This window comes from Siniperca chuatsi, linkage group LG6 (genome assembly GCF_020085105.1).
Source record: "Siniperca chuatsi isolate FFG_IHB_CAS linkage group LG6, ASM2008510v1, whole genome shotgun sequence".
NCBI classification, from domain to species: domain Eukaryota; kingdom Metazoa; phylum Chordata; class Actinopteri; order Centrarchiformes; family Sinipercidae; genus Siniperca; species Siniperca chuatsi.
The window spans coordinates 15,935,338-15,962,362 of NC_058047.1; the positions used below are offsets into that span (position 1 = coordinate 15,935,338).

A 27,025-nucleotide genomic window follows, 5' to 3' on the forward strand; every position below is an offset into this window, starting at 1 on the left:
TAAATATAGCAAAAATTTGCCTCAATGGTTTACAGCAATGATATAAGCATGAACTGCGTATTGCACAAACAGCTACTACACAGAGAGTTATAGTGTTTTCACCTGTATTTACTCTGTTGTATAGAGACTCACATTCCTCTCATCCAGACTGAGTCACTGGGGTCAAAGGTCATTGAGTCAGAACAACAGACAACACACAAGAACTACAGTTTCCTCTCCGAGATCAACAGGTAGGATTTTTAAGTAGAAGCTGCATTTTTTTAGAAAATCTGTAACTTCTCTTTTATTCATAATGATCCAAATAAAAATTATTTTTTTTATTTATTGTAATATTTACTTACTGTTTGTTTGCAAATGATGTTTTTCAGGTTTCTCAAGTATGTCACAGATTCTAATATTTCAGAACTGATCCTGATATTTTGCGCTGATATTCAGTATTTTTAATCTTTTTCCCCTTTTTTATAAATAAAGAAATTCAAGTTTTTTTTATTATTCAACACTTCAGTAGCAGGTAGACCATGATCCATTCTTTACCTGCTTATCCACAGGGGACTGGAACCAGTTCCGGCATGCTTTAGGAAAAGGATAGTCTTATCTTGTTCCTCCCACTTTCTCTTAGACACCAACTCGCCATACATTACGGTACCTCTTCATCTTTTGTTTTCTCCTCTCTCAGGGGTCGTTTCAGCGTAATAACCCTGTGCAGGGATGTTGAGACCAGCCAAGTATTTGCTGCCAAAATCACCCCTTACCAGGCAGAGCAGAGACAGTTGGTGCTGAGGGAATACCAGCTGCTGAAGAGGCTTCATCACCCCCACCTGGTACAGCTGCACACTGCCTACATCACCTCTTGCTACCTGGTGTTAGTAGAAGAGCTCTGTCCCGGCAAGGAGCTGCTCTACAGTCTGGCAGCAAGGTAAAGAAGGTCATAGGAAGGACCAAATTGTTTGTTTATGGATTTAAACACAGATGTCAATATCAAGTATACATTTTGGAAAAAAATGCAGAGATATTTAAAGAATAATGTTTTATTCTATCCTCGTAATCCTTACTGTGTTATGCATGTCATCTTTTTTGCCGCGCTACTGGATGTCAACGTGAGTAGGTAGATGGTTGGGTTTGTCTCGAACACTTTGTTCTTCTAGAGCAAGACAGCTGGCCATCTTTTCATAAAATTTGGTCTAGATATTTATGGGTTTAGGAGGATGATTTCCTAATGACTGTTCTGAGTCCCAGTCCTCTGGTCTAGTGCCAACATCAGGTCAAAATTTACATCAAGAGATTGATTGAATAAGCAACAGATTTCCTATGAGAAATGCTGCTCTAATTAGGGCCAACAGGCCAAATTTGGCTATCTCTCAACCTCGCTGCCATGCTTGTGTTACAGAGAATGATTTAATGACATCTAATGGACTATTTTGATGTTATTTAAACAGAATTTTTGAGTGATTTTGAGATAATCTACACAAATCAAACTAAACGTCAGATGACCGAGATGAGCCAAATTGACATTTACTCACTAATCAATGTAATATCTGTTTTTATTATTATCTATATCCTGTTTCAGACCTATGTCAAAAAGGTTATTTTTTGTGAAACCTGTAGCCATTTGTGGCAATCCCTCACATACTGTGGTGAAGCTTAACAAACCTGTCTTTCGGTGTTTGTGCCCTCTCAGAGATCTGTATGCTGAGACTCATGTCGCAGAGCTGCTGGTTCAAATTCTGAGTGCAGTCGACTACCTTCACAGCCGTCGAATCATCCACCTGGACCTGAAGTCTGACAACATGCTGGTGGATGATTGTAACCACCTGAAGATAGTTGACTTGGGCTCGGCTCAGTCCTTCATACCCGGGCAGCCTCTCAACATCGAGCACATCCAGGGCCTGTCGGAGAGCAAAGGTACTGGTGTATTTGTTGTTTAATTTCTAAAGGCAAACTAAAAGATGCTTGACTGTTGCAGACTCTTCTAATGCACTAAACCTTTGACTGTCATGGCCTTCAACAGACTGCTGCAGCAAAGGTACACATTCTTTAAGGGAGGACAGATTGCTGGATGGAAATAATTCAGCCTAACTTCATCCACCTCAGCTGATCCTTGCTACCATAGCCTAACAAACCCAAGTCCATTTTCTTATAATTTTTTTATCCATTACTTTGAGTGAATGTGGCATTGCCAGTAGCAGCACAACTCTTTAAGATGAATGTCCTGTGTCTGTCTGTTTTGTCAGTTTATATTGTCCTTCCTAAAGCTCCGGAAATCCTGGAAGGTCAGGGTGTCGGGCCTGAAACTGACGTTTGGGCTATTGGAGTTCTGTCGTTCATCATGTAAGTGTAGAGATACTGATGGAATAGTTGCATATACTTTTCTGTTTTAAGAAAATATTCAACCATGTTTGTTGGATTATATCTTACTACTTAACAATTTACAAATTATATATTTGTAATTTAATAAATGTGGCTAGTTATCACAAAGTCAGAAAAAGTCTAACAATTTTCTAAAGGATATCAGGTATCACTGGTTGACAAATTAACAATTCTTAAGATTGAATCATCCAAGTTTTCTTTCTTTAGATAATATTCTTTTTTATTATATACGGTTTATTTATGTAGGCTGATTAGTTCAGTCCACGCAAGTTACAAGTAGTTGAAGTCCTTGGATCATGAAATGTTAACAATGCTACTGACTGAATCTTCTGTAGTTCTGAGATGCAGAATAATGAACTAATTTAGTAATATATACTGTATTTTTGTATATTGTAACTTTTTTTGTCTTCACTAGGTTGAGTGCCGACAGCCCGTTTCATGCAGAGCTCAGCTGGGAGCAAGACAGAAACATCAAGAAAGGGAAGATCCAATTTGGACGCTGTTATCCTGGTCTGTCAGAGGGAGCCTTAAACTTCATGAAGAGCAGCCTGAATAACAAATCCTGGTGAGTGTCGCTCTTAAAATATAGTTTGCATTGATGCAACTTTACTAAACATACAGAACATACGTGCTGTATTCAAGTTCTCATTCTTCTTATGCTGCCAAGCCCAAGATTACCTGTATGGAAAGATGTTTTAGTGAATTAGGAACATAAATGTGTATATTCTAATATGATAAAAACATTGTAGGGGGAGACCCACTGCAGCCGAGTGTCTTCAGAACCCATGGCTGCGTGCCCATCGTGCCCCACACAAAGGCCGACACTCCAAAGTGTGTTTCTCCACAGACAAGCTTAAAGATTACCTCAAGCAGAAGGAGGTGAAACGAGATCAGGTCCACACCAAGCTTCAGGGTCCCTTCTTCCAGTAAGGCAACACTGTAGGGGTTTCGTTCACCTACAGCTTAATAACCAGCACATTTCATTTCAGCTGAATGTTTCCTGTGTGGCTCTTTTCTGGCTAGCTGGAGCCAGGTCAGATTTCTAAAATCTGTTTTCTCTAAAATCTCTGATTTTGAAAATGTGACGCGTCTTAATGAGTTTTCAAAGTGTTTCAAAGTGTATTTATCCATTAGCTTGTATACGTGAGTGTGCTGAATTTTTTGTGTTTTGGTTTATATGGAAACATATCAGGGATAAGGTTTATTCTCAGCAACGAGTGCACACGTGTATATGAGTTGTAAAACTGTTGAGAAACTGTTGTTTTGCTCCGTAGTGTCAGACAGATGCATATATTTGGCCTTAAAGTGAAAAATGTTTTTTGTGCTATTCTTCTTCATACAGAAAGCAGATATTTTATTTAAAAATGGCTTAAAATTACAATGTATAAATGGGAAATCGATAAGATTTATGGGTTTTACTGAATGCTTCTAAGTTTCATAATACTTCAGTCGTCACCCACCTGAATGAGTTAGTGAATGAAAGATTAATTAAATGGCACAGACGTGGTCAGTCATTGTCCTCACATTCTTTATTCAGTCTCATTTGTATACAAACACACAAACATACATGCAAATGTTTTAAAGGTAATATATGCAGTGATTTTATCTCAGATGAAACAGACTTCCTTCATGTATTCTTCAGATAATATTCAGCATGTGAGTAATCACCAAAATTTTCAATAATACACTTAACTATGAGTGAATTTATTTCTGCAGTATATAATTCAACAAAACAAATAAATGAAAGTGTAACTATTTTCTGAACAAAGTATTTAGCGGTGTGCGTACTAGGTACTGACTGGTGGTACTGATGTGTACTCCACACTCTTTTACATGGCAGCTGAGCCAGCTGGCAGAAATGTATGAGTTAGGATTTTCATACCGAGATATCAACCATTCTTAGTCAAGAACAAGAATCTTTCAATTTAGAGTCCCTCTTTTCCATCTGAGCATCATTGAGCATGAAACTGTCCTGAGCAAACCACTGACCATGTAATGGAGAGGATAAAAGAAGAACAAACTTTTCTTCGCAGTCAGAGAAGATGGAGTTTTTCAGGCCAGAGTTGGTTCTTCTGTCCAGCAGCAGAAAGACTGGGTTACTGTTTCTTTCTTATGATTTGGCCTCCTGAACTTTTTGGATTTCCTGTAGAAAGAGAGATGAGGGATACTTTTTACATTTTGTGTGTTTAACTAATAGTCATGAATATAAAAGGGCCTATGCAACCACTGCCAGACAATAGAGGCAAAGTATTTGCTAAATAAATAGAGCAAAGGATATTTTATTGTTTTACTCACTTCATTGAGGATATCTTTCAGCTCCTCGTAGGCCCTCTCTAAGTCATCATTGATGATAACAACATCAAACACTCCGGGCTCCTTACCTAGAAAAGAGAATTGAATTAGCTGCAATGGTTGTCTTTATTTCAGCATAATGTCCAAGTAGAACTGCCAAGAAACTTACTGAGCTCCATGTCGATGCGCGCTGCCTCCAGGCGTTTCTGTAAACTCTCCTCTGTTTCTGTCTGCCTGTCCCTCAGACGTTTTTCCTGAGAAAAACAATGAAACAAGAGCTGCTCAATGAAGTAACAAAACAGCAGTCATGTCTGCAGTTCACTAATTTCCCAAAGTTGTATTTATTTTTATTTAAGGTTTTCTCAGATCAATTTGATCATTGTCATCTCTATCACCCTGTCCCTCAGTATTTAGGTTTTTAGGATTTTTTTTATTATAATTAGCATATTTATCAATCTTTGACAGCCTCCTTTGCACAAGCAAGAACATAGCTTAATGAAGATGGTGCAGTCCCTCATTCGTCCAGGAGTGTTCCATCGTAGAAAAGGTTTCAGTCGTAGTCATCTGGACACTGTTTTCAGAATCAAGATGTTTCGGCTCAATTGAGAATGACTTCCGGATGGGAGCCGAAACGTCTTGATTCTGAAAACAGTGTCCAGATGACTACGACTGAAACCTTTTCTACGATAGCTTAATGAATACAATAAGCTAAAACAGTGCATTGAAATATTGCAATATATTACATTAATGAAATATATTGTTGGACATGTACCAGGATGTCCATGGAAGGAGGCTGGATGGAGATGTAGATGGGGTTCAGGTCAGTGTCTTTAATCCTCTTCACGCCCTGGATGTCCACATCTAAGATGCAGATTAGGTTCTTGGCCTGCACGTCTTCTATGGCAGCTTTACTACAGAATCAATGCATTGTTACATTATGAAATTATTTTTAAACAACTAGGACTATACATCTGAACATTGACAGGCTTCAAAATGTCCAACCAGCTATTGAGAAACGTAATCATGTAATGTGCTTCTCACATGTAGTGCCTAAGGTAAGAGGATTGTTGCATTGATCCAAGCTGCTCAGACTCGAACTGCAGTGAGTGTGTGTTATCTTCAGAATAAGAGGAAGAGATTTAACTTGAAAGATAACATGCTGAGCTGCAGTATTGCTCTTTTTGTCGTAATAGGGTTAAAGCTCCATCTGTGACCAGACTATTATATATCCTCTTGATCCCTGTGTATAAGCCTGAGGGTATTCTCTTATACAAGGCAACAGTCTTGATTTCTATTGAATTAAGTTTAACCAGTGACCATCAGTGACAATGATACTTTAAAGGCTTAATGTCTTTTTACTCATATTAACTCAGCTCTTCTTTCAGATTTTCATTCTATGGGTGGAAACATTTCTGAAACAGTAATAAATAAATAAACACTGAAACTATACAAATGACAAAAAGTAAAGATTTCAGCTATTATGCATCTAAATCATAGATGTTTTCTAAGGTTGCTCTTGATTATGTGGTGAAAAATATGGTGGCATTCAAGCAGAGATGCAAGTATTTACCTTGTTCCGTACAGGTTGCCGGAAAACTCTGCGTTTTCAATGAAGTCTCCTTTGTCAATTCCCTCCTGCATGGCCTCTCTCGTTGTGAAGTGGTAGTCTGTAAGATGCAACATTTATAATGATTCTAGCTCTGCCATGAAAACTTGCACAGTGGAAAGAAACGATTAAAGAGAGGTGATGCAAGTCAAATTAATGCTCACTACAGTTTGGTGAAAGATAACCCCGATTTCATTACAATAAACAGTGAACATTGCAGTGATCACAGAAAGTCCAGGCCCAAAGGCTAACCTTGTTGTATGGAATTTACTTGACAATATTTACTGGATAATAGTATATATTGCTTGGCTGATGATGTGTGTTCAAGTGTGTGATGTTGTCCTCTGAGCTACATTTGAGACTGTGTGTTGGAATAGCAAAAAACAGACAAATATGCAGTCATTCTCTAAGGGAAAAGCATGCAAAGATGAGAAATGTGTTTTTTTGTCAAATACTTTCTAAAGATGCCATTAGTATAACTGTTACAGAGCACATTGCATTGTCCACCAGATCCATAGGCCTAAATCTTCACAACATCAAAACCTCTGGGGATCTAAAACAGCAGTTTTATAGAAACAAACACATTACTACTACCACCTCTAATGGGCACTGCGATAGCACACAATCATTAGCATGACAACATGAAGGAGTCTGCTCAGACTGAATTAACAATCTGCAGGGAAACGCTGGATAGAAAAGGAAGTGGCTGTGCTGGAAACAAATACATAATAAGCCTGAAACTAGGCACAGCCACTGTGGGACATCACATGGGCCAGTTTTTTGGTTTTTTTTGGACATAAATCCTCACAGGGACCAGAAATGGGAGTCACTACCAAGGCATCACAGGGGGCTATTTTCAAAAGCTTTTTACTCCAAAGTGTAGACTGTCTGATCCTGATTTCTTATATCATTAAAAGTTGTTTTTTTTAATCTTTTTGTTCACATGACTAGTTCATACGAATCCAATTAAAGCGTGCCAGGTTGATGAAAGTAACCCCCATCCCTCTGCCTTAAAAACTGTGATCGGGAATCACACTGAGGTCACCTTTATCTGCTGTTTCTGATTTGTTTGGACACGAAAATGAGGTTGACATTTCTAAGTCTTCAGAGGAAAAGATGTCTGCTACTGGCAGTAAAGTAGCCCCCAGAAGCATGGGGAGCTTGTTCAGCCCTATGGAGAAAGCAAGAAAGGCACAGAAAGGTTTATCCCTTTATATTAAGGGAGCTAAACAAGGGGATAAAACCATTTGTGCAGTTCACTTAGGAGTAAGAAGTGTTGTGGGCGTTATTTTAGACCAGTCAGGTAGGGGGGAGGCTGGGAAACGTGGTACAGAAACAAAAAAAGGGGTGTAAAATACACTTTTATCACAGTTCTACAGATTCAAATCCAAGTCCAGGGCTCCTGCATAACAGAGCATGATCGTCCTACTTTAGCACTGTGAGGGTGCTAAAGCTATCAACCACCCACTTGTAACACTTGTATAGATACTAAAATGTGTCACCAACAAGTCTGTTTTGAGCCAGAACTATTGTACCTTTGCCATCTTCCTCTCCTGGTCGAGGGTTTCTTGTTGTGTCTGTGAGGAGAGGATTTCTTCATTAAAACCCAGAAATAAGGTAATGAATCATCAGTAATGTTGCTTATTAGATATTAAAGTGAAATGCAACAACCTCTCAGTCTCAGCATAAAAAGATTTACTTATGTGGCACAAAATCTATTAGTTCAGAATTAGAACATCAAGCTGAGACTCCTGTCCTACTTCCTCCTCAGACAGGATGCTTTGTAATGGAAGCCAATAACCAGTTGGCACACAAACGTACGTGACACGCTGAATCCGAAGACACCCTCGTGATCCTTAATCAGTCTCTTCATCAGAGTGCTCTTCCCTGCTCCGGAGGGGCCGCTCAGCACCACGGGCCTCGGTCCTGACATTGTTCTGAGACAGCCAGACAGATGGAGGAAAGACAGGGACAGAGTGAGCTCAGGTTTGTGCCAAAAGCAGATTAAAGTCAGATCTTTTGTGCCAGCGTGAATCCAGGGTTAAAGGTATGGCAGCCATTTCTGGAAAAGTATACATCTTAGTATAAATCGTTTTTCTCAGAACATGGTTTGGGATGAATGATTTTTTAACTTTTGATTAAAACACCATTTGCATCAAGGATTTAAAACCCCTCTTCTACCTATACATAATTTCTGCAGTGCTGGTAAAGCTCACCAACTATCCTGTTAAATGGTCTAATGTGACGCAAGGCTAATCCTTTGATCCAAGCTTCTCTTACCTACTACACTGTCAGGAAGCAACATTCCATCACGCACATAGAGGGTTAAAAGCAGACCTTTGCTCTTACATTATTGTGGTTTTAATCTTTACTAATAATTAATTGAAACTCTGGAAATTCTTCTTCCTATTTCCTTAATTAAAATATTGAAACACATCCATGTCCTAATTGCTGACTTGTTAGACAGCCAGAGGCCTTGAGGTTAATGTTAATAATGCCTGTTAATGAAGTCATAGCAGGTCAGTCAGCAGGATTAATTGGATCTGGGCCAGGCAGCACAAAGGGTCCAGGACAGGTGACCCATTTACCTGCTGCACTAAGAGAGGATGATGTTTCAGGGACACTTTTAATTAATTCATTTAGAATCCCCATTAATATAAGTACTTAATAATACGGTCAAAGTCCATTACAGTCCAAAAACATCCAACCTCTCCCTTTAACATCTTGGTGTTGAAGGGAGAGAATTATTAATTGGCATCACCAGCAGTTTTAGATCAGAACAGCTAAAGAGATCAATAATAATAATACCATTAATTTTTTGCCTCCTTTTCTCACGCTTGTTAAGCTTTTAACACTCATAAACACAGTTATTAACAAATTACAAACTATTTGTAATCACATAATGGAGCCAAACAACTATTTTAGCCTTTGCAAAATGGTTCCCTTAATGCAAGATTTCCTCAGTAACTTTACATTTGCTGCACATATATTCAGTCACCGGTGCAGAGCATTTAAAATATCTAAGCAGCAAACAAATACTGTAAAAACAATAACAAATATTATGAATGTGACAGGCTGTACTTTTAGCTGTACAGTGCAATGCCATTATAATGCACCTTTCCTTTAGTTTTAGTTGAGGTTTGCACCTGAACTCAAACTCACATTAATCACATTAGTAATTGAGTGTCTGTTTATTGTTTAATTGTTTTGTTTAATGTTTTAGGATTGTGCAGATAAATTTAGTATTTAAAAAAAGATCATTTCCAGGTTTTAACAAGTGAAAAGTTCCACCTTACCTTCTCTCACAGCGCCTGTACAGTCTGTGTCGTAGAAACGTTCAATAGCAGATGTTTCTTCAGCCAGGCTTCTTAATGGACTGTTTACAATGAGTGTGTGTGTATTTGTCACACTGATTCACTGATGCAGCTCACTGTCAGTCTGAATTACCACCACCTCCCTTCAGCTCAGTGACCAATCACGTGTGCATGCTGGCTTGTTTTTATCCACACCATCCAAAAGTAAAACCACAGTCTACTGAGCAGCTCCACTAGAGCAGTTGGAGGTTAAAGCAGTGGAAATGAGGGAAGCATATGCTCTCACTTTTACCACTACAGTCGAGTTACATTTTGAAAACTGGAAAAAAATTCAACCATAAAATTTCAATCCGACTGTTGCTCTAAATTACATTGTCCTGCTATTAACTATAATGAACTGGGGATTTTTGTGGTGTTTTCCTTCTCTATGCAGTGTGATTGAACCTTGTAGTGTCAGGGCCTGAGTGGTCTTCCGTCCCCCACGGAGTAAAAGCTCAGAATAGCAGGGTTTAGTGTCCCTCGACTCCGGATGAGCTGCGATGGGCTCTGCCTGGCTAATCCTGCACCGACCCACTTCTTAAAGGGTGAATACACCACATAGAGTCATCGTAACAAGGCTGTCAACAGGCCTAAACAACATCAGATGCTTGCTGTACATTCACATTCAACGGGTGAATATTCATGTTATCCCTGCAGTTAAAATATACTGTGAAACAACAATTTTTTAGACACACGTTTTATTGTAGTAACATTGATAAAATTAGATTTAATGATCCTATACAAAGAAACACATCAATGACAAAGACAAAAGGAGCCTGAATGTGATGAGATTACTGTAAATGTCTCCATTCTACAGGAGCTAAACAAATAATAAATGATCTAAGCAAAGACAAACTCTGTACAGTAAATACAGTCGGGTTGTTCTGCTAGTCAACATCATATACACACACCAATCCAAACATACACAAAACTATGTACATGTGCTTTGCATGTGATTCAACTAATTTGTTTTCCTCATAAAACAGAAAAAAGGATTACAAAATCGATAAATATTGTCCCAAAGCGGGTTTTTTTTTTCCTATTTGTTTTTCAGTGCCTGAGCTTTCAGTTGGTTTTAGATGCTTCTTCTGATCTGGTTGGTGTTACAGCAGGAACATGGATATGGTACAGGGCTGTAAAGGAAGGTCAAAGGTCACACTTGCAGTTCTTCAAATTGTCAGGGGGGTTAGTGGCTGTTAGGAGTACACTGACAAACAGGTAGGACCAGGAAGGTGTGAGGAGGAGGAGGAGGAGGAGGAGGAGGAGGAGGAGGAGGAGGAGGAGGAGGAGGAGGAAGAGGGTGGGAGTCTATGACAGGCCAGCTGCCCACAAGTCCACCACTGATTGGTTAAAAGAGAAGAAGCCCCTCCCCTCATTTTGTGAGTGGCTGCGTCACAGGAAGACCCGCCTCAGGTCTCCAGGTGAGGTGATGGTGTTGCACTGAGGACACAACTTCTTTGCTCCCTAAAGAAAAAAAGACAAAAGGAAAAGTGAGACTTTAATCAAACATCCTCTGGTCATTTTACTTAATTTTCATGTTTATATGAATCAACACAAATCTGATGTTTTACCAGCGTTCGAAGCCAACACTCCTCACAGTGAACATGCCAGCACTGGATGGAGGTGAGAGGGGTTGTGTAAGTGTCCTGCAGAGAGAAAATACAGATACAGATGATTCCTTACCTGTAGTACAAAGAGCTACCACTAGATGTCCATGTGAAACTACAATAAGAGCATTAAAAGACGCTCCCTGTTAAATCAACTTTTATTGAAGCCCCTCTGATAATAGGAAAGGTCCAGCCGGTGTGTTTAGTCATTTATTACACTATACTGTTTTTGTCTTAATAGAAAATAAAATACATATTGTTTTTGCAAATTCTGTCCATAAAAATGCAGCAAGGTAAGGCCATCTTTTTGATAACTGCATTGACTTTCCTCCTTCAACACAATAGAGTTAGCAACATTAGTGTATTCACATGTGAAGGAATCTGATCATAGGTTGACCGAGACACAGCAGCTTTGTCTTTACAAAGAACTGTTAAACTTTATTGTATGAAGTTTTTACTCTCACTTTTTGTGGCATTATAGAGCTGTTAGTGGGCTCATAGTTGAATAACTACAACATACATTTTGTTGTACACCATCTTATACCAGATATAAGATGGTGTATAAAATAGGGCTGTAACTAATAATTATTTTCATTATAGATTAATCCTTTTTTTTCTATTATTCATTTGCTCTATAAAATGTAAATAAAGTTGTGAAAAATATTCATCACAAGCTCTCAGAGGATGATATGAAGCAGAGAAAAACAGCAAAATCTCGCATGTTAGAATCTCGAATGAGCAACTGTGTGGCATTTTTGCTCAATAAATGACTTAAATGATTAATTGATCGTTAAAATATTGTCTGTAGATTTTCTGTAGATAAACATTTTTGATTAATTGACTAGTCAATACAGCACTAGAATAAAGTCATTTTGAAAAAATCTGTGTCAGAGCTCAGTTTCTAGTTCGAAAGTTGTCTTATGCATAATCTATATTAACATAATACAGAATTGACAATATAATTTACATTAAAATTTAATGTCAACTAATCATACTGAGCGTCTGCATGGCAATTTAAGTGTGATGTAAAACAAATTAATGTAAACATTTTAAATAATATTACTTTAAAAGACAAAAAAGAACTAATCTGTATCAACAGATCAAAATATCATCACTACCATATTTATATCCCATTGAAATAGCATGACAAATAATGTTGACTTATTACCCAAAACACAGGTCCCTACAGGAATATCATCAGTTTCTGCATTACTGCACTGTTATCTCTACGTTGTGTGTCTGCTCTGTCGATTTAATTTGCCTTCGTACTCACCATGCAGATGAGGCATTTAAATCTGTCTCCTTTAGACAACTGTTTCTCCAAATCCCGTATCCGAGCTTTAAGTGCATCCAGGGTTGTCAGTGTGGAATCCTCTGAGAGCCTGTACACGCACGCACACACACACACACACACACACACACACGGATGGACGGTAACAGGAGGGGAGATCGGAGGGTGCGTGAGTTCGGCAGACACTGGAGAGTCATTTATAAATCGAAGACAGATTAAATTATTCGCTGGCCAACATGGACACTGAGCATGAAATTTATCAGCAATCACATTGGCTGCATTCGCTGTCTCATTTATCATAGGATGTGGGGGGTGCGGGGTCCTCACAGAAATAGACATACACACAGATACACGTACAATTACAGGATAGACTATATGTGCAAACATACTGTACAGTGATGCAGACGGGCTAGAATGCATTAAGTGTGATGAAATGTGTGTACATGTGCCGCCTACTATGACCTTGACTGATGATTCATCACATTGATATTGTATTGTGTATCACGCTTGTGGGAGCAGGTAGTCTGAAGTGACACAATGCAGAGAGCCGGGCCACCAAAAAAAAAACTTTACAGTAAGGGATGGTTACACATCCTCTGCTCTGATTGGCTGATTCACACCTGGGATTCACTACACGCAAGCTGCCTCACTCCCACCAGTATGACACTTGATTTCTGATTGATTTGGTTTCTGCTCTGGAGCCCAATCCATGTGAGTTTACACAAAAATAAAAAACTTCTACATCAAAAGACAACATCTTGAGCTGTGTGTGATGACAGATATAGCAGACAGGACTATACTCAAATAAAGGACAGTTGTGTGTGCAGGACCAGCAATAGTGAGCTTATTTATTGTATTATTATATTAGCAATTAAAAACAAAATACTTTGTTGTTTCTTTAATTGATAAGTCTAAAATCCTAAAGTCAGTAAACCCTTTTAGCTGCAGCAAAACTTTAAAAAACACTGTAAATCACAACCTCGAGTGTGTTATATCACTGACACTGAAAACCTTTGAGACTATTAGCAGTGAGGATGTCTCACTAAGAAATGTGACTCTAACATGTTTGTAAGCTCTGAGTGACCCTGAAACATATTAAACAAACTTACATCTCTATCTCAGAGTTTTTGCAGGTTTTGGAGAGACCAGCTATGCTGCTGTCCACTTTCTCTCCACTGCTGGTAGATGGACTCCCTGAGTGAACAAACAAACAAATAAAACAGATGAATAATGGAATAAAGATCTTGTTCTCATACAATTATCCTTTTCCCCTTATTTGATCAATTCATTCATTCAGAGTTTGATTAACTCACCACCATTTGACCATTTGGAAAATTCTAGGTTTACTCTGGAGTCAGGCAACATACTGCTGCTGCTGAAAAAAGATAACAAAACAGACATTTAAAAGCCAAAAAACATAGAAGATTAAAAGAAAAATCACCCATGATGTATGATAAGGAATAGACTGTATGATAATTTTCATATCTAATAAAATATCCACTATGAATGAGATCCTATCAAGTGGGATACGTACTTCACTGTTGTCTCCTTGGAGCTTTCTCCTGAGCAGGGGATTACATCAGTCTCTGTGTATCTGAGAATGAAAGTCAGGAAACATAGAACACTTATCTAACCTGTAAAAAGCTGAAAAATAGTACATACTGTGATAGTCTAAAAGTAAAGAAGTTTGTAAGAAAATTGAAAAATATACTTTATTTTGAATCCATTAATTTGACACATTTTCTCCAAGTAAAGGTCTAAAGCCAACTTCTCAAGCCAGTACTGCTCTCAACATGATTGACACCACAATGTGGATAATTAAGAATTTCTTGTCTATTACTGCTGTTTTAAAGTTCAATTAGTTGCAAAAGTTAAATTCGGTATAGCTGCTGCGTTCACTCCAAAGGATACTGCGCTCTGCCGTACTCCAGAGTATCATCTCCATCCACGTCCAGGTCTGCGTCGCTGTCTCGACACTCCTTAGAAGTCGTGCTCACCAGCACTGCACCTGAGGAGACATTTTCACAAGAACATCAAAGCTAATGTTGATGGTGTTACTGTTTAAACTGGGGTATGAAGTTGCTTGTAAAAGGACAACGTAGAGAAGCTCTGTTCTTATTTCTAAGGTCACAATACATTTTAGAATCACAAAATGTTATGTTGCCCGTCCTCCTACCCCTCTGCCTGTGTCTGTCAGTCAGTGTGTAACAAGTTTGCAGGTCAGAGCTTCCTTCCCGGGTAAAGGAAACCATTACTTTTAATCTAACCTTCAAGGCAAGCTCCGCTGTAATCTGGACTGAAAAGTTCAGTGGTTTTTCAACTGTCACTCAGTCACATTATTCACCCTCCACTGAACAAGATCATACACACAAGTACCTCGATGGCACACGCACACACACACACACACACACACACAGTTTTACGCTTACCTTTAAATCCTCCGACTATAGACGTCATCTGTATCCTTCTCCTCTCATTCCACTCGTCTTCCAACGGCGCCAAGTCTGCTGAACCTTCCTAAAACGCACACACATAAACATACAGATACACATAAAGTACACAATTTCTCTGTCTCAGTGAATATGTCCACATTTCCCTCCCACAGCCTCGAGCTACGTATCTGCTTCTGTGTTTTTATAGCTGTGAACCAGTGCCAGCAGTGTTTTCACATGGATACACAGCGGGCTGACAGGGATCCTGATGCTACGTGAACAAAAGCAGTCAGCAGTGGCAGGGGGGTTTGGACCACCGACATTCTCTCAACCTGAGGTCTGTCATATACTGTATATATATATCTGATTACAATAAAAATGTCATGAAAACACAAACCTGTCCCTCTTCTGGTTTCCTCCTCTTCAGCTTTCCGATCCTGACTGGGAACAGACAGAAGAGACAGATGATATGGTGATACAGAGACTTTAAAAGCAGGTCACAGTGACTTTAGTTGGTCCCTTTATAACTGTTTTTTATTAGGTTGTGAGCACTTGTCTTCTTTTACCTCTTTTCAAGTACCTCTTGTAACTTCATACAAACTTCCTTTATTCGTGACTGCAGATTAATTAAGGGTGCTGTTCCCGTGAAATTTTTTGACATGTACATGGCGTGTCTATTTTCCATTGGATAGAAGATAGATATAAATGTGTCTTCCTTTCACAAAAGAAAACATGGGGAGGTTAGAAAAAGGCAACAGTTTGTGATCAGAGTCACACAGAGGAAAGTAAGGGATGTATAAAAGTTATCACGGGGAGTAATGTAATTATTCTTTTGGCTGAAGGTAGGGTTGTCTGACTTTTTTTGAAAATCAGGGTAGGGTCTTTTTCTTTCTTATCCTAAATTTATATTTTATTTCAGTCTTCCTTTGCAATGTAGTTAATAGTTACATTCATTTTTAGATCAAAAAGACAACTTTCACTTATGTCATAAAAGTACTGTCTCTGTTTCAGGGATTTATTATATGTACACTGGTGGTGCACATTAGAAGTTCCAGTAAGATATTAAGGTTTAAATTAGGGTACACTATAAAACAAGTTGCCCCAATTTACTGTAACACTGTTATAGTGTTTTGACATGTTGTAGGGACAGTGTTGCAGTTTTTTCCAAAGTCAAGAGGAGGGTTCAAAAACATCAGCAACTTTGACAAAAGATTTTACTTCCCAAAACGTTTTATGTGATGAAATGGTAGATGGTAACATAATCTTCATGTCATTTTATGACACAGTGTAATCTTCTTTTCAGAGTTTGAGCTCATTTCTTTACTTCTGGCATTTAAGTTTTTATTAATTTTCACATTTTGACAATGCACAACATTAGTTCCACTAGTTCCAAAATACCAACTTCTTTGTTGTTTGAGCTCCTTTGAAAAAGTTTACCGCTTATGTGGATTAACCTGTAACACAATCACACAACATGTCGACCACATTCACACACAGATCCTGAGGTACAATTACACATAAGAGCCAGAAGGTACAGATGTGGGCTCTATACATATACAACAAATGCAGTGGATACAAAAGATTTCCTCACATCCTGTCATCCCACCCTCCTCTGTGATATAAAAGTTAACATGGCAGAACATCAACTGCACCTCCACTGTGACCTGACTGGCTGAAGATTGCATAAGGGGACATTAAGTTTTAGGGCCCTCTAATTCCCGCTGGATGGGGGGGGGGTGTTCACACACAGAGAGCTGGTGGCTGTGACCCGAGTGCCGCCATCCCAGCAAACATAATGAGGGTTAAAGAGATGGTCATAGATGAAGAAGAGCTCATCAAACAGAGAGAGGGAGAGAGAGAGGGAGAGAGGTTGATTAATCAACAGAGGAGCCCGTCCTCCTCCTCCCTTCTTCTTTTTCCTCCCTGACATGTATTTAGAAGCTCATTATGCTGTCCTGTTATAAGGCCCAATAAAGGCTAACAGAGCTTGACAGCACTGGCAGTTTGAAGAGTCAGCTAAGAGCCGGAGAATATCAGCGTTAATAATAACAGTACTAAGATGTCAGCCACAGCTTTAAGGATGCTCTGTAGGTCTACATGTCTGTATCAGTGCAGAGACACTATTATATCACTTTCAAAATGGTTAGATGCAGAACAATTTGGAAAGACAGTTGAAATGGTTGTGGTTTTATTATTGTTTATTTATTGTTTTATTAATTGGTACCACTTTCTAATAAGGCACCATTTCTAAAGGCTTTATTAATGCTTTTAATCAGTTTTAAGCCATTAATAAGAACAAATTGTGATAAATCCCATTGCCTGGTGTTCAGCCCCATTTAATTTGTTCTTTAGATCATCACTTGATAGATTATGGTAATAACCCTTTATTAATGACATACTCACTTTCATAACTGTAAGCTTTTGTAAAAGAAAGTGTCATGCCAGTGGAGGATAAACACCAGCACACAGGCACACCAGCACACAGGCACACAGGCACACGAACATTTTCATATTTCATAAAAAGTTGACATTTTGGTGATACATGGTTTTCATTGGACAGTGGCAATTAGTAAATTATTGTTAAATAATTTTTTTAAATATTGTTTTTTTTTAAATTGAGAGACTAGAAGCAAAACTCAACAGTTGCTCATTATAGTTCAACTTGATGATGAAGAAAGTGCTTCTCGTAGTGTCTTACCAGCTTGTGTGCAGTCTAGGTGGGCTCCTGCGCTGTGGGGGCGTAATGGGGCAGATTTGACGTAGCACCTGCACCAGCAGAGGTCATCGACTGTTAACATATCAAGAGGTCAAAGTTGAAAGGTTATTAGCTCCTCTGCTCGTGTGGGCGCTAGGCCGGTGAAGATGTTGTGGGGAAAAAGGGTGATATCTGTACGAGTCAGTCTGTTTAAACTACTCTGACTCAAAAAATTCAAAGCCATTTAAAACTGCAGACCTGACAGAGTCTTCTGTACTGAGCTTTCTCTTTACGACAAACTCAATCAGCAGCAATGAAACACAACGTTTTGTCCACTCCGCATGCATCAACGTACCATTTAGTCTCGTGTGTCTGTTGGCCCGCACACGTAGAAATGTCTGCAAAAAACACAAAGGATACGAATGTTTCATATTTTTCTCATGTAGAATTTACACAATATCTTTCACTCACATTTCTACTGGAATAAATGCAACCCAATTGTCAGAATAAAATATTGCCCGTTTTACATTTCTGCAAACCATGAATATGTTATATCTCTTTGGTTCAAATGCTGTGGTGAAGGGCTGGTTAGGTTTAGGCACAAAAACCACTTGGTTGGGCTTAGGAAAAGATCATGATTTGGGTTCAAATTTCACAAAAATTGCTGCAAATGTCCTGACACCTCGTTAAAAAATACCTGCTTTTGTCAGTTGAAACAGGAAGCAAACTGTGGTCTCTGCTGCTTTTGCAACTCCAGCCATCTGACCACCACCATCCACCCCTTCTCCTCCAAGTGAGAAAGTTAGCTCTTAAATGTCATCTTAACTACGTCACTTTCCAGAAATGTCCAGAAATGTCATCTTAACTACGTCACTTTCCAGAAATGTCCAGAAATGTCATCTTAACTACGTCACTTTCCAGAAATGTTGATACAATACCATATGTATTAAAACATAGACATTCAACGTATCCGTGGTTTGCAGAAACGTACAATGCCTCCATTTTATTCTGGCGACTGGGCTGATAAATGAACAGCAGCACAGCAGATGGCAGTAAGATGATATTAACACACTGGATGTCTTCATTTCTTGTGCTTGTCATGGATAACACTTGTTACCACGGTCACCTTTATTACTTAATATTGTCATTCTGTTTCTTCATATTGTATGTCCATTACTGAACTGTCTCCTCTGTATATCTATTGCATGTCTGTCCGTCCTGTAAGAGAGATCCCTCCTCTGTTGTTATCTCTTGAGTATTCTCACACTTTTATTTCCAGTAAGTTTGTTTTGTGTGTGGATTTTTTCCTTATCTGAATCAAGGCTGTAAGGAAATGGAATGTAATAAGTTTGTAAATCCCTTTAAAACAAACCTGTGTGTTTGAGTTATATAAATAAAATTGACTTGACTCGACTCCTGATGAACCTATTACTTTTAAGTGAGGTAGTTCAGTGTTGAGCATAGCATTTGATCAACCCCAGGCAATAAAATTGGTGAGTCACTGGCACCACACCAGGAAAAAAAAAGTATGATGTTGCTAACTAGTAGTTGTCCAGTGCTCAAGTATCAGTACACACATTTGGAAGTGAAGCACACAAAATTCAGGTAAAACTACCTGAAAATTTCACAGATTCACTGAGTTAATTACCTGTAGTATGAACCTGTCAAATAACATAAATAATATTAAAGCTGTATATGTTTGTACTTCTATAATGTCTTAATTTTAATACACCCTAACAGTTTAAGTTTCTGTACATCTTTAGGAAAAGCAGGGTGCATTTATCCATTTTTACTTCTAAATCTGCACCCCAGTGGAAATGCACACGTGTTCAATCATGCTACTCTGTAATTCTGAAACTCCTGATAATATGATACCGGTTTTGTTATTTTTTTAACCTTACCTGGTATCGGTCAGAGTGGGCGTCCTCAGACGGTCGAGGGGGCGAGGTGGGAGAACCTCCTTCGCGCTTGATATGAAGAGAGAGCGAGAGAGACTGAACAAAAAATGGAGAAAGAACAGAAGGAAAGAGAGTGAAAGGCAGGAAGGCAGCTACTGTGTTCTCTTGAAACTCGTGGCGATTTCAACTGTTTACCTTCGGAGTCCTTATGAGGCAGTCGTGCTGCTCTGGAGTGCCACTGAAGAGAAAAGATACAATAATACAGAAGCTCATATGTTAAACAAGCTTGGAAATAGGAACCACACACACACACACACACACACACACACACACACACACACACAAATCAACTATACTATGTTCTTATAAATTATACAAACACAATATTATCTTTTAAATGTCATCTTGTAAATAACCTCTGCTTTTATCTTGACTGAATCTTATGTCAAGTATGTGTATAACCTCATTTTAATCTTTCTCACTTTATGTCTATCATACAGAGCCTGTACATACACACACATACTTTCACTCACACACACACACACACACACACACAAACACAGTGTCCCCATGGGCCAAGTTCAATTTGAAACCATTACTGTCCACGGAACGGTCGTTAAGCAGATTTGGAGTGTAATGTCTTTATTGGAAGAATCATTCTTCTGGTCTAAGCAGCAGGTAATGTGTGTGTCTATGTGTGTGTGTGTGCGTGCGTATGTGTGTGCACCTTTAGTCCTCATGTGTATGTTTTAGATTGTGAGTGTGCTTGTGTGTAGGGCTCAAAGCAGCCATTAGCAGGACATTATCCACCCGTTGTATGATTTGTCGCCTCGGGGCCCGGAGGCTGTAATATGAAATATGTAGGGAACAATGAGGCAGCTTGTAAACACTGCACGCAGGTGACAGAGAAGACGGGAGATACCACCTGGGGAAACTGAATGAGGGAGGGGGGCCTCTAGCTACTAAATCTGTCAACATTAATTATCACCTGAAAGCTGAATAGAACAGAAAGTTTGGGTTGCAAAACAAGAAGAAAATGACAAATGGATACATGGAGGAAGTGAAAAGTTGGAAGAAAAAAGAAAATGGTTAGAAGGAGGATGTGAAGACGTGAATCTCGACAGTGCTGTTAGGAGATTTCTGGATAAAATCACCACAAGACAGTGGAAGAAGATAGAGAAGATTTACTGAATGATATGATCATGAATGAATCTGATCATTTGTGATCAGATAGTGATACCTGATTTGTAGCTGGGCAAGTTTGGTCAACTCCTGCTCCATGTGTTCTTGCAGCTCTCCTGGTTGCAGAATAGCCTGGCAGACTGGACACGCTGGGGCCTGAGCATCATAGAGACCCTTTACTTTGCCTGGATAATAGAGAGTAGGAGAGTTAAAAGAGGTGTTCCAGGAAAAAAACTGTATCATGATTTTTCATGTGGGTCTCTTTTTCTAATAAGCTTTCATTCAGTATTCAAGGTTTAAATTAACTAAAACCTCATTAGTCAGTCAGGCATTTTTTACATTTTGTAGATGTAGCTTGCATTTACTTTGAGTAATTCCTGAAAAATATATATCTATGTCTAAGCTAGCTCTGTTTTATGAACACTAAAGTCTAAGGCCTTGTTCAGACTGCCAGCTCAAATCTGTTTTTAGGCATATCTAGATTGTATCCAAATAGAGTCTGGACAGCAAAAAACCACATGAAATGCGAATCAAATCCAAGCCACATTTGGAGGTGGTTCAAAATGCGATTCCAATTGGATTTCTACAGATGCGCCTCAGTCCGGACTCCCTGGCCACTCAAATCGGATTTCAAGTGTCTTTTGCATCACTCGCAATGCGACACATGACAACGTCATGAGTTTGTCTGGTGCGACAGAGGAGTTTTGCACGGCGACTTGATGGCGTGATTGTTTGGAGGGCGAGATGATGGAGCTCCATTTCTCATGCTTCCGCATTAGAAAGCCGCATCACCAGCGTACGTAGTTTCTGACGCCTATGTCATTACCATAGCAACCCATGCAGATAGGCTGGTGATGTCTGGACACAGAAATCCGATCTGATTTCTTGCAAATAACAGTGTGGACAGTCTGTCTGAAAGATCTGATTTGCCTGCAGTCTGAACAAAGTCACTTAACTGCAGATGCCTGCATAACTTTACAGGGGAACATTAATGAAGGACAAATAACAATATTCAGATAAAAAAAGAAAAAAAACTGATTTGTGCATTACTTTTTTATTATTACTTTTAGGGCACTTTAAGTGGATTGCAGTCAGTAGAGAGGTGACAGGAACTAAGGTGAGAGAAAGAGAAATGATGACATTCAACAAAAGCCTAAAGCTGGACTCCAACTCCAGATGCTGGGATTACATGGTCAGCATCTTAAACCCCTAGACCATTGTGACACCTCTAACTCATAGTTAGCATAGGATTTTTGTAGTTGAGAACAGCCTTCACTGTGTGTGTTTGTGTGCGTTCAGTAGACCTATCTGTACTATTGACAGACAGTGACAGTGAGAGTAAAATTAGGTTACACACACACATAAACACAGAGACACACTGCTATGGCCCCCTGCTGTCAGTGTGTTGACATCATAGGCTGTCAATAGGAACATTACCCAGGAGGGCCACTCGGCCCATTGGGCCCCACTGATGGATTACTGCCATAAGCAGCCAGCTGGGAGCCGGAGGAGCTCTACTATATCAAGATTTTACCTAGTAGATGAGGTGATTTACTCCTGAAAGCCATCAATCACATGGAGAGAGCTAGTAGGCAAGATGCACCTAATTTCCCATCTCTGCACAGTCAAGGGAAAACAAATGACAGGGCTGCCAAATACAATTTAATACTAATACTAATACTTAATAGATATAGAACATTACAAACAGATAAGTATTTTGACAGTTTCTGACCCCTCAATGTGGAACATAGTGGACTTAACTTCCTTGAGGACCCTATTATCCAAACACTGGACTAACACTTTTCCCCAGCTCCACTCAAAATGACCAGCGACATGACAAGCTCTGATGCCGATGTCTGTCGGCAAGTGCCGTCCCCTGACATTAGTTGAGCTATGAGACCCCATAATGAGGAACCAAATAGGACAAAATGGCCTCTAAATAAAACATAGGGTGGAAAATAGAAAGCGGAGTCGGGTGTCCTTGGGAGAGTGACAGCTCTCCTGCTTTCACCCCCTCTCTCTCGCCTTTTTTGCATCCCCTCACGGAAGCCTAAATGACTTTTCCCGACACGCATCGAACGTTCCCGGGCTTTCTGCGCTCTGCTGCCCAGAACATGCAGGCATCAGTAAACAATGAAATCTCTGGGCTGAAATTGAATTTATAACCACATTACCTGCACAGATAACGTCTCTGAATGGCGCCGCGATAAGAGCAATGGGATTTGATTTTCAGGTGTTTTATTGGTCCACTTTTTGGATAAGCCCCCCTCCTCCGACTACAGCTTCTCCCCCCACCCTTCACCTCTGCTCCACACAAACATCAGATTTAATGGTGTGGGAGCGGGCATGTTTGGATGTATGGATGAGTGTGTGTGTGTGTGTACATGCTTGTGCCGAGCTCTTGTAAGTGACAGTTGTTGGTTCATGACCACCTTTTTATACGTCTCCATCCCCCCCGCTGCCCTGCGCCCCCATCCACATAAACCCTGTCAGTATCAGTCAGCCTCAGCCCCTCTTCAGCCTGGGGGGTCTCAGACACACAACAGGGGGCTGTAAAACCTGCTTGTGGGGCTTGTTAACTTTTCCCTCACTACGGCAACTGGCTGGGATGGACTGGCCCTCTCTCGCTGGGCTGTGCTGAGTTTGACTGGCCCATCTCCTAATGGATTCACTGTCTCTGTGTCTCTGATTGTTTCCTTTTTCTGTCTTTGTGTCTCGCTAGTTCAGGACCTCCTTTCCTGGATGTCTAGCCTTTGTCCAGCTGCCATTTGCTCTCTTACTGATCCCACTTGGGAGGATGCTTCTTTGGCTATATTTAATGAAACAATGAAACAAAATGTGTGGATCAGAATGGCAAAATAATATTTTTATCCTTATTTTGTGATCATTTCTAAACTGACTAAAAACTATTTTCATAATCCATTTACAATGGTGCTTTTATGTACAACTGGAAAACATAAAACTAGATTGTCATGGAAAATAAATTCATTTATACAGCATTTTTTCAGGAAGGTATCACACAGATGAGCATACACAAACATGCCTGAATATAATCTCTTGTTTATCTCCCCATGGATTTCAAGAGAACACACCCCTGGGGTGAACAACCCATCAAAATGCTGCGATATGTCTCAGTCCCATCCCCGTTATCAAGAGCATCTTGAGATAGTAAAGTTCATGTTTTGTAACAAAACAAGATATCGGCGTCCTACTCGTCCCCTTGTATGAGTGATGGTCAAATCCAGTTTCTGTTGTTCTGCATCCAGAAACAGAGAGATCAGAATCCCGCTGACAAATCCTCAAAGGATCGAGTCCCCCTAAGGGCCTGGGTAATGGCTGATGCCAGCGCCCATATGACGGCTGCCAGTTCTGCTGATGCAGACGGAGCGGAGATGCCTAACGTGACCTTTAGTGAATGCCACATCACATCAGGCCTGGATGTCACCCGCTGACATTATGCTGGGGCATGAAAAGGCTGTTCTGCAGAGGAGACATGGTGACAAACGTCCCCCCGGTGACAAACCTGTGGACGTGGTATAATTCTGATTGACGTGAGGAGGACTGGACGGCTTTGAATGGCAGGGATGGCAGGATGTACGAGCAAGCATCCAGCGGAGGATGTGGAGGATGTGGAGGATGTGGAGCTTGTTTTGCGTCAGCTGGGTCTATTTTTCTCTGTGTTCATTGGCGATAAAGTGCTGAGACAACTCACTCCAACTGGCATCATTATCCCAATCATCAAACAATTCTCTAAGCACATCAGAAATCCCTCTGTAAAGTCATAACAAGCAGACTCTATATAACCAGTAAGCATGTAGAGGTTGGCGGGGGGAGTAAAGTTAACGCTTGGCGGCTAACACTGCAGTGGTGGGTTGTGTAGGCAGGTCCTTGGCACAATTTCAGAGGAGATGGAGGGCTATAAAAGCCATTGGCTCCTGCCACACCTGTACCCCACCCTATCCCGCGGCCTGCTTCCTATTTAAAAGCATCACATGCAGGATATTAGTCAGGGTTTTTTGCCGTCTGTGAGGTAGAACTAACCTCTGAAGCAGAGGGGGGAGAGGGGAAAGTATGCAGGCCGCCGTTTGTTTTTTATTGGGGAAATAATGGCCTATTGAGAGGTAGGGTATTTAATGAGCAACATAATAGGCCCTGTAGTAACACATCTGCTATGAGCAGAGTCATTTCCTCAGCTTTCAAAGGCTGCTGCTCCAGCCTTTGAAACAGCAAATCCAGTTGCCTTTGACTTACTACTTCTAGATATCTGCTTTTTATTAATTGAAGAATTGCTACACCGGTAATACATAAAAGACAAATGTGCTGCAAGGCTCCATGTTCAATCCTAACCACATTCAACAGCCGATGAAGGTACACTTCCTCTCCTGGCTTGACCTCAAATCTCTCACTGTCCAATCTAATTCCAGCATCCTTCAAAAATATCCCTCCTACTCTGCAATCAATTGTGTTTAATGTATTAAAGACACTCACCACAACCACCGCAACCTTTGGCCCTTGCACAAATCAATGCCTCGTTAGACCACTAATGATCATTCATTGACTAATAAGATCTGTATCAACCTCTTGTAGAACATTGATTGGCCTTTGGCCTCTGTATTGCTCTGTGCATTACGTGCACAATGGGAGACAGCAGCTCTAAGTCCTGGGGAGTCAGATGATGAAAAAGCTCCTGGTGGGAATGGACAGGAATCCTAAACCCCAAATAGACTCATTCTGAAGCACCTCAGGCCAAAGCCCTTTTCTTCTGCCCTACAGATCAATGGACATAACCTCTCTGACCACAGGTCAATCAGCACACAAACCCCCAATTTCTCTCCCTCTCCCTCTCGTCCTTTCTCTCTCTCATCTTCTCCATTAGTCATTACAATTGTTCCATCAGGTGTAGGCATGGCTCAGCATTTATGTGTCCAATCATCTTGTTGATGGAGAGTGGACTGGGTAGCTGTGCGACTGTGTCTCTGTGACCATATTTCCCTTCTCAGGGCCTGAGGGCAAAGATCGAACCCTGCCTCCGCTTCGCTCCATCCAATCAATCTGGCTCTCATTGAGATGCATGGCTCAATGATCTTTGATAGTGACTTACAGATTGGAGAGAGGGAGTGGAAGTCAGGGGGAAAGTTAGGTCTGTCCTTGGGTATTTGTGCTAATATGAGGCTACTTATAAGCCACCTCATGGAAAAATATCTGCAGATCTATTTGAAGAGTTTTGTTCTGAAACATCTTCCATTTGAAAAACATCAAATGATGATTCCTGGTGGGGTCAGAGCTTATAAATGCCAATTAGGTTCTTTTTTTAATTTTTGCTACATTAATGAACAATAGAGGTCTTCAGAGGTTCCAACTTGGAACAACTTGGTTCCAAGACCCAACCCAGGATCTGAGTTGGATGGGGTCCAAATTATATTCGGTGTAACTGGGTCAGGTAGGGTCCCATTTTATTGTTGCAGGTTTGGGGTTTGTGTTTCAATATGTTTTCTACCTGAGTGGATCCAGGCAAACTCGTTATTAGCTCTGATCATGATCATCACAGGTGAAAAATTAGTTTTTGGAATTTTTTGGTAAAATGGCCGGCATGAGGAAGAAGAAAAGAAGTACAAAGAGGTACATCTTTTTTTGCAAATAGTTGACAAAGATAACTTGTTGATCTTTCTCTATTTGGGTCTTTCCAAGTCCTGTTTTGGCATCTTGGATCAGGTCTAATTATCCTCGGCTCTTGTCAGATTGGTTCTGACTGTCCCCTGGTTTCTTTTGAATTGGGTCTCTTTTTGATAAATTGGTTTTGGGTACATTTTCCAGAGGTTTGTTTGTAATCAAGTCCAAAATTGTGGACCCACGAAGACCTACCCTACCCCCACCTGGTTCCAGTCCCACCGGGAACACTTTGTTGCATGTCTTTTCCCTTCTCTCTCCCCTCATTCATTGTCACCTATCTACTGTCAGAATCTCTAATAAAGGCATAGAAATGCCCCAAAAATTTTAAATGAAAATTTCAGGAAAGGAAGCAATGAATCCCAGCATTTATGATCCTCCAACAGCTGAGACGTAATCAAGCTCATTCTCTGGGCAGCAAATGCCAAATCCAGACTTTGACATCCGTTTGCTGACTGCTGTCTGTCAAAGTTTGTGTAGTCGCGTTGGATCAAGAAGCCGCGGACAGCGACAGGGCCGTTCACCAGTGGCCTGTCACTCTTTCTGATGCCATCAACCTGCACTCGCTAGACAGACTGAAATATACAAAGATCCACCTCTGTCACACTGTATCATACTGTCAGGACTTGAACCTC

The 27,025-nt window shown here is 40.1% G+C and overlaps 3 protein-coding genes across 16 annotated transcripts in view; 1 reads left to right on the top strand and 2 right to left on the bottom strand.

The window, feature by feature from the left end:
• The window catches only part of obscna (obscurin, cytoskeletal calmodulin and titin-interacting RhoGEF a), a 44,687-nt gene extending 40,797 nt beyond the window's left edge, over positions 1–3,890 (top strand). For 8 of the 11 annotated variants that reach the window (XM_044199793.1, XM_044199798.1, XM_044199802.1 and 5 more), the window contains 7 exons: positions 125–230; positions 677–916; positions 1,679–1,902; positions 2,009–2,023; positions 2,232–2,328; positions 2,783–2,932; positions 3,117–3,890. In XM_044199793.1, the coding sequence (XP_044055728.1) occupies positions 125–230; positions 677–916; positions 1,679–1,902; positions 2,009–2,023; positions 2,232–2,328; positions 2,783–2,932; positions 3,117–3,297 (1,013 nt within the window). In that variant the 3' untranslated portion in view covers positions 3,298–3,890. The remainder of the gene's footprint in view (positions 1–124; positions 231–676; positions 917–1,678; positions 1,903–2,008; positions 2,024–2,231; positions 2,329–2,782; positions 2,933–3,116) is intronic. The other 3 variants (XM_044199797.1, XM_044199795.1, XM_044199799.1) reach the window with 3 other exon arrangements.
• guk1b (guanylate kinase 1b) lies at positions 3,879–9,702 on the bottom strand. Of its 2 annotated transcripts, XM_044199808.1 has the most exons (9): positions 9,562–9,702; positions 8,087–8,202; positions 7,801–7,842; positions 7,311–7,436; positions 6,230–6,326; positions 5,432–5,570; positions 4,829–4,913; positions 4,663–4,748; positions 3,879–4,510 (listed from the first exon to the last, which is right to left on the bottom strand). In XM_044199808.1, exons 2-9 carry the CDS (start codon positions 8,196–8,198, stop codon positions 4,478–4,480), a joined length of 720 nt encoding a protein of 239 aa, XP_044055743.1. In that variant the 5' UTR covers positions 8,199–8,202; positions 9,562–9,702; the 3' UTR covers positions 3,879–4,477. The 2 variants fall into 2 exon arrangements, with proteins under 2 accessions (XP_044055743.1, XP_044055745.1); XM_044199810.1 differs by lacking the exon at positions 7,311–7,436 and having other exon boundaries at positions 9,562–9,701.
• A 597-nt stretch (positions 9,703–10,299) lies between these two features.
• Positions 10,300–27,025, bottom strand: part of rnf220b (ring finger protein 220b) — a 32,100-nt gene continuing 15,374 nt past the window's right edge. Inside the window, exons 3-16 of one of the 3 annotated variants that reach the window (XM_044199806.1) lie at positions 20,782–20,908; positions 19,737–19,779; positions 19,545–19,637; positions 17,999–18,041; positions 17,647–17,736; positions 15,346–15,389; positions 14,946–15,033; positions 14,428–14,524; positions 14,051–14,110; positions 13,830–13,888; positions 13,626–13,710; positions 12,499–12,607; positions 11,190–11,264; positions 10,300–11,082 (exon numbers count right to left, since the gene is read on the bottom strand). In XM_044199806.1, coding sequence (XP_044055741.1) covers positions 11,011–11,082; positions 11,190–11,264; positions 12,499–12,607; positions 13,626–13,710; positions 13,830–13,888; positions 14,051–14,110; positions 14,428–14,524; positions 14,946–15,033; positions 15,346–15,389; positions 17,647–17,736; positions 17,999–18,041; positions 19,545–19,637; positions 19,737–19,779; positions 20,782–20,908 — 1,085 coding nt within the window. In that variant the 3' untranslated portion in view covers positions 10,300–11,010. Of the gene's footprint in view, positions 11,083–11,189; positions 11,265–12,498; positions 12,608–13,625; positions 13,711–13,829; positions 13,892–14,050; positions 14,111–14,427; positions 14,525–14,945; positions 15,034–15,345; positions 15,390–17,646; positions 17,737–17,998; positions 18,042–19,544; positions 19,638–19,736; positions 19,780–20,781; positions 20,909–27,025 lie in introns of all 3 variants that reach the window. The other 2 variants (XM_044199805.1, XM_044199807.1) reach the window with 2 other exon arrangements.